Raw genomic sequence first — 14,831 nt, 5'->3', positions numbered from 1 at the left:
ACTACCTTGGGGACAGAAGTCATTACCCAAGTGGGATAAAGTCACTACCTAGGGGACAGAAGTCATTACCCAAGTGGGATAAAGTCATTACCTAAGTGGGATAAAGTCACTACCTTGGGGACAAAGTCATTACCCAAGTAGGATAAAGTCACTACCTTAGAAACACTACCTCAGGGATGAAGTGACCTTGGAAGGGGAGAACAATTTAGCCACTACATACCTTCTGGGGATTATCACTACCTTGACAGGATAAAGTCACTATCTTGGAGGTAAAAAGTCACTGCCAGGGTACAAAGTGCCTATGACTTTGGTCAAAGTCAGCACCTTTGAAGGAGAGAGTCAACATCTCGGAGAGTGGGGATAAAATCACTCTCTTGGAGAGACAAGGCCACTACCTAAGAGCATAAAGTTACTACCCATGGGACAAAGTCATTACCTGAGGGTAAGAAATCACCACTTTCGATGGGCAAAGTAGTATCATCAAGCCTTCTTTTAGTTATTTGTGTTTCATATCATATTTTTGCATTTCTTTTTATGTTGACCCCGACAACAACCTTTGCTGATCAGCAAATGGACTGATACAATTCATTTGCAGCTAACCTGTGAGCTAGTCTGATTATATGAACTTTGGTAGGCTTTGATGTCATAATGTTAGATATGTCTTGCAACTCTCATCATGTCCTTGCAAGTGAGAAATTTGTCTGCATTGTGTTTTCCTGACAGATTCACACAGCCACTATAGACTTACTATGTAAAAACACAAGTTGGAAACATGTTGGAAAGTGCAAAGTAAAGTTGAAAATGTCATCAGCGAGAGCTATCCCATTCCAAATGTACGGTCATGGTTTAAAAGGTTGATAGTCAAGGCTTTGGAAAGTCACTTTAAATATCACGTTATTGATATACTTTTTGGTGATAACGTGAATTAAAACTAAGCCCTGTTTGAAGTTGATGTCTTTTCACTGTAAACAACAAAACGAAACAACAGCTTTGTCAGAATACAGACCCAAGAGTAACAAACTTCAGAGAAAAACCAATTTACACTAAATGTCAATGGTGTATGCTGCTGTAACTATCAAGTGATGTAATAATTATTTCAACTCTCAACACTTATGTCAATGGTGTATGCTGCTGTAACTATCAAGTGATGTAATAATTATTTCAAACCTCAACTCTCAATCTCTCTTAAAAACAATTTGCATATTTCATTGTTGACCTCATTTGCCTACATTCTCTGTTGCATTGGTACCAAAAGAGGTCTTGGTTCAAACCAAAGAAACCCTATATTGGAATCTGGTGATACACATACATACATGTACGTACATGTCCCGGTATATGACAATGTATGTATTTACATAACAAGTTTCATACCGAGTATACATATGTTTATTGAAGTCAACAAATATGCAGTTGCTCTTGAAAAACAAACACTAATTTTTCTGTAATTTAAAATTACAGACAAAAATTCCATGAAATGGAAAAATGTGCAGCATGAGACATATTTTGTGCATGCGTATTAAGTTTTGGATGTCTGAATTGAAAGTGCATTATCGTTTGTATAGATATCAACATAGAAGTAATTAAGCAATAATGCACACCCAGCGATGGTATGCCATGAGATTTTGACCTGTTCACGACATATAGTGAGAGCATATATGTCGTGAGCTGGTTAAAACTGAGTGGTATACCATCGCTGGATGTGATTCACTGCTATTATATCATAACAGCGTATTGAAATTCTGGTGTGGAATGTCAAAAACGGATTTTTGCTCAAGCTGAGAGCTCGCAGGTATGCCAGCTGTGGTATATAGCCAATATACCACAGTTCTTTTCACTTCTCGACCAATCAGATCACTGTATTTGCGCTATCAATCTACTGGTATGATATAATCCCATATACCCCGGTATATCACAGTCAGTTCAGGATCTCTTTCTTGCCCTGGCTAACTTATACAAAGTCAAACTGTTAAGTTTAGAATGATTGCAAAGAATCACTGCAAAATACATAAATACTTGCAAGCTGACATAAAGGCTAGATTACAGACCAGGCTGACACCATTGTATATGTGTCTATCTCCGTTGATGTTATACATGTATTAAAATAGCAACTTGGAAGCACACTCGCAGTGTGTCATAATGTGAACACCTACAAGAGTTACAAAGACGTTATTTGACAACCCATTGAAGGCCTGAGTTGACTAGAAAAAGCAGTTTCAATGGGAAGACCTTCAGAAATGTTCTATTTCTTATGGTTGATGGAGGGCCTGCTAAAAACACCATTTCTGTATTTTAAGATTTGATCTCAACATGACCAGATGACATAATATTATCATGTCAAATATTTTATTTACAAAATACTATCATGAAGCATAAAATTGATCATCAAGAGTGCATAATTTATGAATTGTAAATTAAAAGTAATGAAGGTGATTAGACTTTAAGCAATCATTATTCTCATCAAAGTTTCCTCAAAGTCTTATAACTAAATTGGAAATATTTCAAACTTATTTGAATCTCCAATATGGCCCTCTATGTGCACAACACTTTATCCTCCTTGACATGCAGTAATACAGTGACAGAACACTGCCATGTCTATTAATTGATATGTATAGTGAGTAGTAGGATATCTTGGAACACAAAAAGTGCACCAAGTGCAAGCACAAGTTAGTTTATCAACCCTACGCTACGATTGTTCACTGTAAAAAGTACATCAAAATATACAAGTGGTGAAATATATACAGTGTACATGGCATATATACATGTATACATGTAATCTTCTCTCGATATAAACTCCACAACTGTATACCGGTATGCATGGCAACACTGATGAACATCTGCATGCACTCAATTTTTAGTCTCTAACTCTATTTATGTGGATAACTTTTCCCCCTACTTTTGTTCACTGGTTTTATCAAAAGTCTGTGTTGCAAGATAATCTAAACCAATTTTAGAGTTCCATGTTTTAGAATTTTCAAAACCATTTTTTCCCCTTGTGTAATCATTCCAAGCATTGTTCACTTCATCTTGTGTATTCATCACAAATGGACCTGTAAAATAAACAGAATATGAAACGCTGCAGGTCAATGGTCCTTTATCTCACAAACAGCCCATAATGTCACAAACAGCTCAGAGTGTTACTGAGAATCAGGACATGGAAAAAACCAAAGTGGCATATCACTCAGACTGTAAATGCCCCATTCCATAAAAAGACTGCTATCCAAATTTCTCTGTACTAGCTGGTTTATGAAACTATCATGAGGGTCTCCCTTTCCACAAAACAAAAAGCTATGCAATCATGAAAAATAATCTGGGTTGCAAACATAAAGTGTACTAAACATACTGAAACATACTGTGCATGTGTGCATCAAGCTGATCCATGGGTATACATGTATGTATGTAGTGATACTTTGACAACAACACGAGTCAAGAAGGAAGTAATAAAGAGATATCTGAGGTCCTGGGCCATGATTTTTCTTTGAATATATTTTTCTTTGAATTTTTATACCTGGACTGGTAAATACTAAATGAAGTGTTAATTAGGACACCAGGCTAGATTGCAAAACCACTGCATTTACTTTACTACTGGGTTTAAGTCAGGATCATCCAGGACTACTGCACCAGTTTTGTGTTAGGATTATCCAGGACTACTGGTTTTGTGTTAGGATCATCCAGGACTACTGGGTTGAGGCGGGATCATCCAGGACTACTGGGTTAAGTCAGGATCATCCAGGACTACTGCACCAGTTTTTGTGTAGGATTATCCAGGACTACTGGTTTTGTGTTAGGATTATCCAGGACTACTGCACCAGTTTTGAGTTAGGATCATCCAGGACTACTGGGTTTAAGTCAGGATCATCCAGGACTACTGTACCAGTTTTGTGTTAGGATTATCCAGGACTACTGGTTTTGTGTTAGGATCATCCAGGACTACTGGGCTTGAGGCGGGATCATCCAGGACTACTGGGTTTGAGTCAGGATCATCCAGGACTACTGGTTTTCAGCAAGGCTCATCCAGGACTACTGTACCAGTTTTGTGTTAGGATTATCAAGGACTACTGGTTTTGTGTTAGGATCATCCAGGACTACTGGGTTTGAGGCAGGATCATCCAGGACTACTGGGTTTGAGTCAGGATCATCCAGGACTACTGGGTTTGAGGCGGGATCATCCAGGACTACTGGTTTTGTGTCAGGATATCCAGAACTACTGTTTTTGAGTCAGGATCATCCAGGACTACTGCACCAGTTTTGTGTTAGGATTATCCAGGACTACTGGTTTTGTGTTAGGATCATCCAGGACTACTGGGTTTGAGTCAGGATCATCCAGGACTACTGGTTTTGAGTCAGGATCATCGAGGACTACTGGTTTTCAGCAAGGCTGTACCAGTTTTGTGTTAGGATTATCCAGGACTACTGGTTTTGAGTCAGGATCGTCCAGGACTATTGGGCTTGAGTCAGGATCATCCAGGACTACTGGTTTTGAGTCAGGATCATCCAGGACTACTGGTTTGAGTCAGGATCATCCAGGACTACTGTACCAGTGTCAGGATCATCCAGGACTACTGGTTTTCAGCAAGGCTCATCCAGAACTACTGTACCAGTTTTGTGTAAGGATTATCCAGGACTACTGGTTTTCAGCAAGGCTGTACCAGTTTTGTGTTAGGATTATCTAGGACTACTGGTTTTGAGTCAGGATCATCCAGGACTACTGTACCAGTTTTGTGTAAGGATTATCCAGGACTACTGGTTTTCAGCAAGGCTGTACCAGTTTTGTGTTAGGATTATCCAGGACTACTGGTTTTGAGTCAGGATCGTCCAGGACTATTGGGCTTGAGTCAGGATCATCCAGGACTACTGGTTTTGAGTAAGGATCATCCAGGACTACTGTACCAGTGTTAGGATAATCCAGGACTACTGGTTTTGTGTCAGGATCATCCAGGACTACTGGTTTTGAGTCAGGATCATCCAGGACTACTGTACCAGTGTTAGGATAATCCAGGACTACTGGTTTTGTGTCAGGATCATCCAGGACTACTGGTTTTGAGTCAGGATCATCCAGGACTACTGGGCTTGAGTCAGGATCATCCAGGACTACTGGTTTTGAGTCTGAAGGCTCATCCAGGACTACTGTACCAGTTTTGTGTTAGGATAATCCAGGACTACTGGGCTTGAGGCGGGATCATCCAGAACTACTGGTTTTGTGTTAGGATCATCCAGGACAGAAAAGAATAGCCAAGCTCTCAAAACACAGAACTAATACACATATACCGCATCTTGTCCAAATAATTGTACAATTTGTTACTTTCTATAAATCTTAACTACTAGTGTAAACATCTATGAAATTTCGCCCTTTCATACTAGTTTCTATTGGTGGCTCATTCGAACTTCCCTGCTCAAGTCACACTAGCTGACAACTATTCTGTTCAGGAGAATTTGGAAAACATAGGGCCAAAGTCCCTGAAGCTATTATAGACATGGATACAAAATTAAGTATTTCCTGACTCTATGAAATTATCTCACTAAGGTCATCCTAGGGACTTGTAAACCAAATATTAAAGCTGTCTGACCAGCGGTTTTGAAAAAACAAGCGACTCAAAAGTTGACAAAGCTCTGCTGTGTTATGTAGAGAATAACCTTTTGTGACACATGTATTGATGAAGAAGGTGGATATCTTTGATAGCTCATTTCAGGATGGCCTGACCAAAAATGGAAAAAAATTCCGTAAAAATACAGATTTGCATATTTCATCAGACTACCGGTATATTAGTCTATAATAGCAAATAAACAAGAGTTAATTACATTCTAATTAAAAGTAAACAAGACTTGCCTAAATCAAGATTTACGTCATAAAAAAACAGCATATCTGTCAGGTTATAAAGAATCTTGAGCTGGTTATCTTTTAATATCAGTATTTTCATCCTATTAACCAAGCACATTTTAACTTTCAAATTAACATTGTAAGTAAATTCTGTTGAATAAGTTGAGACTGTACGTACTCAGAGAAAGCACACTGAAGAGACAAATGTTTGAAACTTAAGAAGTTCAAGGTCATCAAAAGCATTATAAGGAATCATGTTACACTTTCATTGCACTGTTTACACAGATTGCATAATTGCTATAAATAGCACATGAGGAATCTTACAGCCCAGCTTTACCATAAAAACCCTATCACTTTGACCACTCTATTTTTTTCCTCAAAAAGTAATCTTATTTTATCCTTACCAAGTCAACCATAAATGGAAATTAGAACTTTCTCTATCTCTATTTATTTGACCACCCTATCATGACAAACTATTATGAACAATTTCTTTTAGATAACATAAATGGTGGTTCAGAATATATCAAAGTTGGGATTCAGGAAAGTTGCCTTTACATGTTTTAATCCTCAATTCACTATGAACTGTCAAAAAAAGTTGAACTTTCTGATAATTCCACACTAAAATTATTTTGGCTTTGATGATTTCCTAATTAATTCAATTATTTAAAAACATATTAATTATTTTTTTCTGGGTGAATTGATAGGGTTTATACAGTACAAGAATTACATACAATGTAAGTCAAACTTTAACCAAAAATGACAAAAAAATTCCTTAAAAATACACATTTGCATATTTCATCACAATTTGAACAAATCTAAGTTGGGTTATCCTTAGGGACCTGTATACCAAATAACAAAGCTGTCTGACCAGCGGTTATGAAGAAGATTTTTTACCAAAAACACCTTTTTTGGCATTAATTTGCCTATTTTGAACAATATCAAAAAATAAAAAAAAATAGTTTCTCAAAATCACATTTTTCATCTACACAACAAATATCAAATCATTAAGTACTGCGGTTCTCAAGATATTTGAGTGGACGGACGCCTCACAAACGGACATACATACATACATACATACATACATACATACATACATACATACATACAGACTGACGCCGGACGGATACCCATCCCAATAGCTTCTATAGACTATAGTCTATAGTAGCTAAAAATAATAAAAAAGCACCATTGTCAAATCATAGAGGGCAGCATTTTTGCAACATAACAGTTCCGTCATATGATATACTGTCAACAGTGACTACCACTAATGACAGCTCTGATTTAACCTATTCCAAGTGAACAGGTCCACACTCACCATTGGCACCAATTGGTTTGGGCCAAACCACTGTCAAAGGGTTTTGTGTAAGTACAGTTACAATATTCTGCAGTCTTTGTCACTTGTAATGAAAAACCTTACCCTCCCACACAATTGGTTGCCTCAGTGGTTTGCCAGCTATCAAAACAAAATGACATCGTTTGAAATCCTGAAAGATAACCACAATTATATATTGAAAGTATAATTTATGTATCATTACAATGTATATTTTATGTACATGTAGTCAAAAAACTTTGCAGCTGTATTGATAGTTTGTTTTAATAAACCGATGATATTCCCTCTGTATAAAGCCTTCAACAACAATTATCATGATAATGAATATTGAAACTTCTTTAAGAACCTTTTGATAAAATTTTGTCAATGGAAACTTTAAACAATGCTCTTTCAAAATCAGAAAATTAAGACCAGGGGAACAAAGCAAATTTTGGTACCAGAAATAAATTTGCAAAGAAATGAATGAAAAGTTATTAATGAAATACTTGCTTTATTTTCTGCCTGTACAGAACTACCATTGCCAAGTACCAGAATGTAATGTTCCTTTCCTAATATTTGATGTGATGAAGGGCCTATGAAAATACAGTAATATTAAAATACAATAATATTTTCTTGATCATTGGTTAATTTCTGAGAACAAACAAAAACCACATGTACTTTCATTAAAACATCAGTGATAATCAGGAGTTATTAACAAAATTTGACCAACATTGCGTTGCATTTGAGTCTATGATTTGAGTTGCGCAGAAACAACATAAAATAAGGACACATCATTCAGTTCCACAATATCAACCAAACTTCTTGAAATAACTCCTTTATCATGCATGCTCACTTTGATGATGATGTTTCAATTTAGATATTCTGAAATTAGCAGCAAAACTTATTGAACTTGACCTTACCTACTCGTTTATTGATGCAGAGTATTAATAAAATGTTGGTTTGAAAAGGGGAGGGGATGACCTTGTCCCCAATCAATATTATTATGCAGTGAGGGCTTTACCAAATATCAAGTAAACTTCTTAAATTAGCAAACATGCTTACTTTGATGTAGCTGTTGAAATGCAGCTGTCTGTGGCAGGGTTAAGGCTGTGTCTATGCAGGTCAACACTGCCACGGACAACTGCAGGCCGCCATGTATGGTAAGTTGTAGGGAAAACAGGTAAATTACTACGACCAAACTTGGGTTGGGCCTTTGAACGGCAAAATATACCAAAATGAGCGTAATTCAGTAAAATTACCTATACCTGCCTTAACTCTGATTATTGTTCATTCCCTAACTCCTTTTGTGAATAAAATCTCTGGTACGTATGCATTTCATCTGATTTTCCAAGGAGTACTCATGATTTTCACTCCGTCACTAGACTTTGACCCTCACTCTATTCACCTTTGTTCAAGTTCTTCAAATGCTTGACATCCTTATTAGCATATCAATGAAAGTAATTTTAGCGCCGGAGTGAAAATCTTGAGTCAGTGACCTTTTGATGACCACATAGACGCAGCCTTCCCTGCCACAGACAGCTGCTTTTCCACAGCTAATTTTGATGATGTTCTCTTAATTTAGATATTCTGAAATAAGAAGCACAATTGATTGGACTCAGCCTTACCTACTTTTTTATCAATGTACCGTACAGTATTATTCACATGTTGATTTCAAAAGGAGTGGTGGTATTTTCATTACATATAAAATTACAAGACAATGGTAAAAAAGTTCTAACATTGCAATGAAAAAGACACTTGTAAAATCACTTTCACAGAAATTTAATTTCACTATTTCGATGTTAAAAACATTCTCACTACGATTTGAGTTCAGTTATTTATCAGTAAAACAATAGCATCAATTGATATCTAGTATTTTCAAACAGAGTCAATATTTCACCAAGTCAGAAGAGATATATTATAGAAATAACGGGCGATGCGCTGACCATTAACGTTTATTTATGGGCAAGGGCGAGAGGAAAGCCAAAAATTAACGGGCGAGGCTTGCCGAGCCCGTTAATTCTTGCTTTCCTCAAGCCCGCACCCATAAATAAACGTTAATGGTCAGCGCATCACCCGTTATTTCCATTATATTATCAACGAACCCCCAAAAAATGTCAAAATTTACGAAAATTTCCCACGCAAACAACAAGGGGCCTAGAACTTGTCAGTGAGTAGTGCGTGTGCTGTAAAAATTTTGCAAATCTGGAGATTTTTCAAAAAAAGTGTCTAAACTTGGCCTACAAGTGTTCCATTTTATTTTGTGATTGATTACGATCTTTGTACAAATTACAATTTTACATTTTAGCTTAAAAGTTACGATGTTTACGATATTATTCATATTCATGGGCACATAAACAAACCATTATTGCATATTTGTGGTCGGTCACATGGTTCAGCTCGACCAATTAAAATGCAACAGACAGGGCATGGTAATATAATTGGATATTTTCTTTACAGTATATGGTATTTTATGCCCGTGTTTATCAGCTGTCATTAGATGTTATACTTGCTGGAGATCACAAATATTAGTAGTAGCAGAGTGATGTAGCTTTGCAAGAAATGTACATTTGACATCACTTCTTACATCTCAATACAGAATCAATTTGCCATAAATAACTTTTGCATAATCTTAATTATAATGTATTTGTTCTGTAATCAATGCAAGTGACACTGTTTTTGCTCTTAAAATAATACAGGATTTTTTGTCATGCTTGTTTCTGATTGCAATATTGATGCTGACTGTATAACATAGACAATATGTTCTGATGTGACAGCAATACACTTCATGTGATTCAAAAGAGACCTGACAAACCAAGGTTGTGAAAATGATGGGACGTAGATGTGCACAATAAAAAGTGCAAGCAATTTTGCTGTGGTTGTTCTGTACTTTTTAGTCAATTTCATTTAATTTCTTTCGGCATTGAGTCCAGAACATGTCATAGATGTCTGCTGACTATACATTCCTGACTTTATGTCATTTTCATTTGTGTGTATTAGTCAGTGCCTATATACATGTAGTAAAATACTCGGAAATGGAGACAACTTTGAGACAATACAGACCAAGTTTTCCTTCATTCACTGGACAAAATCTCACTTACAAAGAGCTTTAATGATCTCAGAGTACACTGTGTGAACATTTTAGTGATCTTACTTACCAAAGTATGATTTGCCAGAGATGACATAGATAAATGCCGTCCAATCAGGTGGTATGGCTTGTGATAACTTTGCACCTTTGTCTAATTTGAAGTCTAAGTACATGGTGGGTGTTCTTGTTCTCACTTGTGACTATGTGGAAAAATTTACAAGTAGTAAAGTTTTACAATGAAAAATAGTGTTTCCTTGCTCTAGAATCATATTCTTTTTCTGTAATTCCTGTAAGTCAGAGCAAAATGCTTACAGTAGAATATTTCAACTGTCAGTGAATCACTCAGCCTTCATATGCAGTTGTGTCATTGTGAATGGTACAATTATGTAACTGGTCCACTGACCGTCATTGTACCATTCACAATGACACAACAGCTGATGAAGGCTGAGTGATTCAGTCAAAATATTCCACCATAAGCATTTTGCTCTGAGTTAGAGGAATTACGGAAAAACTAAAGTTGTAATGAGTGATGTATATAAATATTAATGACAGTTAAGAATGAAAAATTACTGGTGTATTTGAACCATATTTGCTGATATAATATTCACTTCACATTTACCAATATGATATTGCTACAGCATTTGTTGATATGATATTTGCACCAATATTTGCACAACATTTTCTTGTATGTGGGTACATATCTTACATCAATGACTGTGTATTACCTCAGTAGAAATTAAAAGGATAAAATGCCTGCCTTTGGTCATTATTTTTGCAATTTTTTATTAGTACACATCAATCATTTGCAAAATCACTCAATTCTACAGTACGTACATGTATCTTAAAACTTGCAGTAATTAGTCTAAGATACTCAACCTTAACTCCAAGTGACTCGCCAGCGATAACTTTAACTTGAATGCCATTCTTGTTAACTTCAGGTATGTCTTTAGCCAACAATTCTTGATACTGGGGATCTGTCATTTTGTCATCTTTTCCAAGATTTACCCAGAGTTGTAAACCATGGGCTATCATCTTACCAGCCGGCATCTCAGAATGGACAATACCTTTCCCAGCAGTCATCCACTAAATGCCAAAGAAATACCTGTATTTCAAATAACTTCACAACATGGAATTTCTACTCTTTAGAAGAACTGAAAGTCAAATATGTCAACATTTTAAACATGCAGAGCTTCTTCATCACCTGCAAATTTCTCTGCAAGGACATCACATGTACATTTGTACCTCAATGAAATCTTCTAAGAGACCTGACTTCATGTACTGGTACATGTACTTCCTAGAATCAACTCTACATACATGTAGTGTTACTGGGTCCAATACTGAAATGCTTAAATCTTAAACTTACTTAAGCTTGTAAATCACATCACCATGGTCAAATTAATCTATACTTTAACACACTGGGTCAATTATCAGCATGATTAGCAAGCCTACATGTATATACACACCATTTTTTTTGTTCATTGCTCAATAAACTACCAAATTTTCAAAAACATTGCTTTACAAATACAAATTATTGACCATTCCTATCACTGAAGATGCTCTTGGAAGATAAGTTTCAATATTTTGTAATATACTCACCTGTAGATCTCCTGCATTGATAGTTCCTTCATGTCCAAGAAAATCTTCATGTGTTACTGCACCAGACAACATATATGTCACCTTGAAAATAAACCTTGTATTTTTTACTGAGTCGAGTCTGTCCTTGATTTTTAAATTACCAGAAGTCAATACATAAAGTCATGTTCCTTGTAATGGTAACAGGAATATTATGACCCAAAGGGATATATATAAATCTCGTCATCTAATTTCTTGAACTCAAAGCTGTTTTGCTCAGACTGGTAGTTTTGCAATTATACTAGTCTGGTTGTGATAAAGGTCTAAGGAAGAAGATTCACTAAATGCTTGTTTAGGGGAAAAGTCAAAAGATTGAGGTCAGATAAAAATCTTAATTCTTTTGGGGAGGGGGTTTTAACCCAAAAAAGCTTTCTATCCGACAGAAACAATATAATAATATCTGGTTAATAATAATATTTGGTTTGGTTAATTGCGTAGTAATTACGACATTTTCGTTTCTTTTGTGGCAAAGTCAATCGAGACCCTTTGATACTTTGATATTGGTGTGAGGGACTGGTCAGTTTCTTCGGCCTGGGGGGGGGGGGGGCTGTGGATTATTTTTTGCCGACGTCAAAAGTGGCTGACCCCCCCATTCCGAATTTTGAAAACAGGGTGATCCCCCTATTCCAAATTTCTAAAACAGGTGACCCCCCCCCCCCCCCCCCCGGGCGCGACAAAGTAAAACAAAAGATGGACATAAATTATATATATATATATATAATATATATATATATATATATATATATATATATATATATATATATATATATATATACATATATATATATATATATAATATATATATATATATATTATATTTTACATTTTACATATATTTATATTTTAAATAGTCATTCTATGTTTTAGTGAAATTGTTGACATGTCAGTTGTAAGATAGGAATTTCAAAGTGTCAATCTTAAAGTTTAAATACAGTACATTTTGAAGAGCTGTATTTTGAATGAGCTGTGAATGTATTTCACACTTTCTCTGCTTAACCAGATGTCCTGAACTGTTGTACAGAAATGGATGTCAATCATTAATATCAAAGAGGAAAAAGCAGTGAATCAAAAACTTTGATGGGTGTTAAGACTTGCCAACCATCCAATTAAATCTACTGAGGAGCCATAGAGAGTTTTTTAGCCAATCTGATGTGTACAGTGTCTGAGAGGACCTTTTCTTGTGTAACATTGAAACCATAAAAGCACAGCTAATAATGACAAAAACTGCCTTTTTTAACTGTATTTTGTTCATAAAAAGCATCTTTCTACAGAAAACCTATGAAACAAGGAAATATAATTGCATCAATGAGAAGGAAAGATATCTTGTCATTTTTCTATTTCTAAAATAAGTCACTGTATCAAATATATATTGTGAAATATTTGTACATGTTGCTTTCTCATACTGAATTCTCACAGAGAGAACAGAAAAGTATCAGGAATTTGTCATCCTTTTCATATGAAATGCAGATTTCATAATGGTACACTTTCACTTAGCAAACATCAAGATATCTCTGAAAGTATGGCGCCCGAAGGGCGCGCCAAAAAATATGAAACATCCTGATATCTCTGATATATATGCCTTGTATATTAAAGTCATGCACCTGAAGGGCATGCTGAAAGATGTATGATATATTAAAGTAATGAGCTTGAAGAGCACGCTGAAAAATATTGAACATACAGATATCTCTGATTTATGTATGCTTGATATGTTAAAGTTGGGCGTGCTGGAAAAATATGACTGATTATTAAAGTTACGCGCCCGAAGGGCGCGCCGAAAAATACAACTGAATGATGAATTTTGTGGCTGACACTAGCATTTTAGGCAATGATGAGCCTGTGTCAAAATTCAAACACACACTGACCCCCCCCCCTATTGGGCATTTCAAAAACATGGTGACCCCCCTATCACCAAAGTCAAAAACAGGGTGACCCCCCATGAATCCACTGCCCCCCCCCCCAGGCTGAAGAAACTGACCATTCCCTTATATACAATGACAAACCAAGGTTTTTGAATGAAATAATAGTGTTGTCTTTTGCAATATCACCAATCCTGAGTATGTGTAAGTATGATTGGAAGTATCACAGTAAGGAAATAATGGGAACCTCTGATCAACATTCAACAATTAAGTTTCATGGGGGGGGGGTTTGTGCAAAACTTAAAGAATATGTTTTTTATCAGACATTGAACTTTTGATGTCACCCCGTAAATCTTTACATAGGGAATAATTGTTTTTTACCAACAACACTGAATTTCAAGAGTGTTACACAACTCATTGTAAATCTGAGCTTACAGCCTTCAAGTTCAAATGCAGCTCTCTTCTTTATATGTATATGTACCACTTTAAGAAATATACAAGGTTAATCACAATTTCACTGTTAACAGGCTATTGATATTCTCTGTATGAAATTGCACACAATTCATTCCACTAGCAAAGAATTAAATCCTTGTCGACCATTATCTGGATCTGAATTTAACCTGATCATCCTGAATGAATGGCATTTTCCTGAGAGCTTATCCACAATCAACACTGCTAACAATAGGTTTTGGCAAAAACTATGGTGTGAAATGGTTAGTTGTTGTTGTTGTATTTTATTTATTTAAGTGTCCTATGTGGACTTATTCATCATTTAAATAAATTATAATGGAATGTTTTCTATTGCAACATCCAGCCCGCTGGGCTTATAAGACACGTTGAATACCACATTGAAGACAAAAAAAGGATACATTATTTGTAAAGTGTGCTTTTCCTTCTCGAAAATGCCCTATAAATGTAGTCTGCTACATCATTACAGAATTTAAAATCTGGCATATCAGTCAATATCTTGTCTAAAAGTGACTTACGGTAATCTTTATACAGAGTACATTGAAACAAAAAATGAAATTCATCTTCAACATGAAGAGGACAGAATTTGCATAACCTCTGTTCAACTGCAAGATTACTGAATCTCCCAGTTTCTATTTTAAGTGGGAGTATGCCCGTCCTAAACTG

The 14,831-nt window shown here is 35.9% G+C and overlaps 1 protein-coding gene across 1 annotated transcript in view; it reads right to left on the bottom strand.

Annotated features, from left to right (window-relative positions):
• Positions 1 to 2,326: 2,326 nt before the first annotated feature.
• Positions 2,327 to 14,831, bottom strand: part of LOC139130675 (pirin-like) — a 17,089-nt gene continuing 4,584 nt past the window's right edge. Inside the window, exons 3-8 of the mRNA XM_070696427.1 lie at positions 11,806 to 11,886; positions 11,086 to 11,292; positions 10,280 to 10,409; positions 7,635 to 7,717; positions 7,233 to 7,299; positions 2,327 to 3,047 (exon numbers count right to left, since the gene is read on the bottom strand). Coding sequence (XP_070552528.1) covers positions 2,890 to 3,047; positions 7,233 to 7,299; positions 7,635 to 7,717; positions 10,280 to 10,409; positions 11,086 to 11,292; positions 11,806 to 11,886 — 726 coding nt within the window. The 3' untranslated portion in view covers positions 2,327 to 2,889. The remainder of the gene's footprint in view (positions 3,048 to 7,232; positions 7,300 to 7,634; positions 7,718 to 10,279; positions 10,410 to 11,085; positions 11,293 to 11,805; positions 11,887 to 14,831) is intronic.

This window comes from Ptychodera flava, chromosome 4 (assembly GCF_041260155.1).
Source record: "Ptychodera flava strain L36383 chromosome 4, AS_Pfla_20210202, whole genome shotgun sequence".
NCBI lineage: Eukaryota > Metazoa > Hemichordata > Enteropneusta > Ptychoderidae > Ptychodera > Ptychodera flava.
Note: the sequence above shows the minus strand (reverse complement) of the source record. Positions and strands in the feature narration are given on the sequence as shown.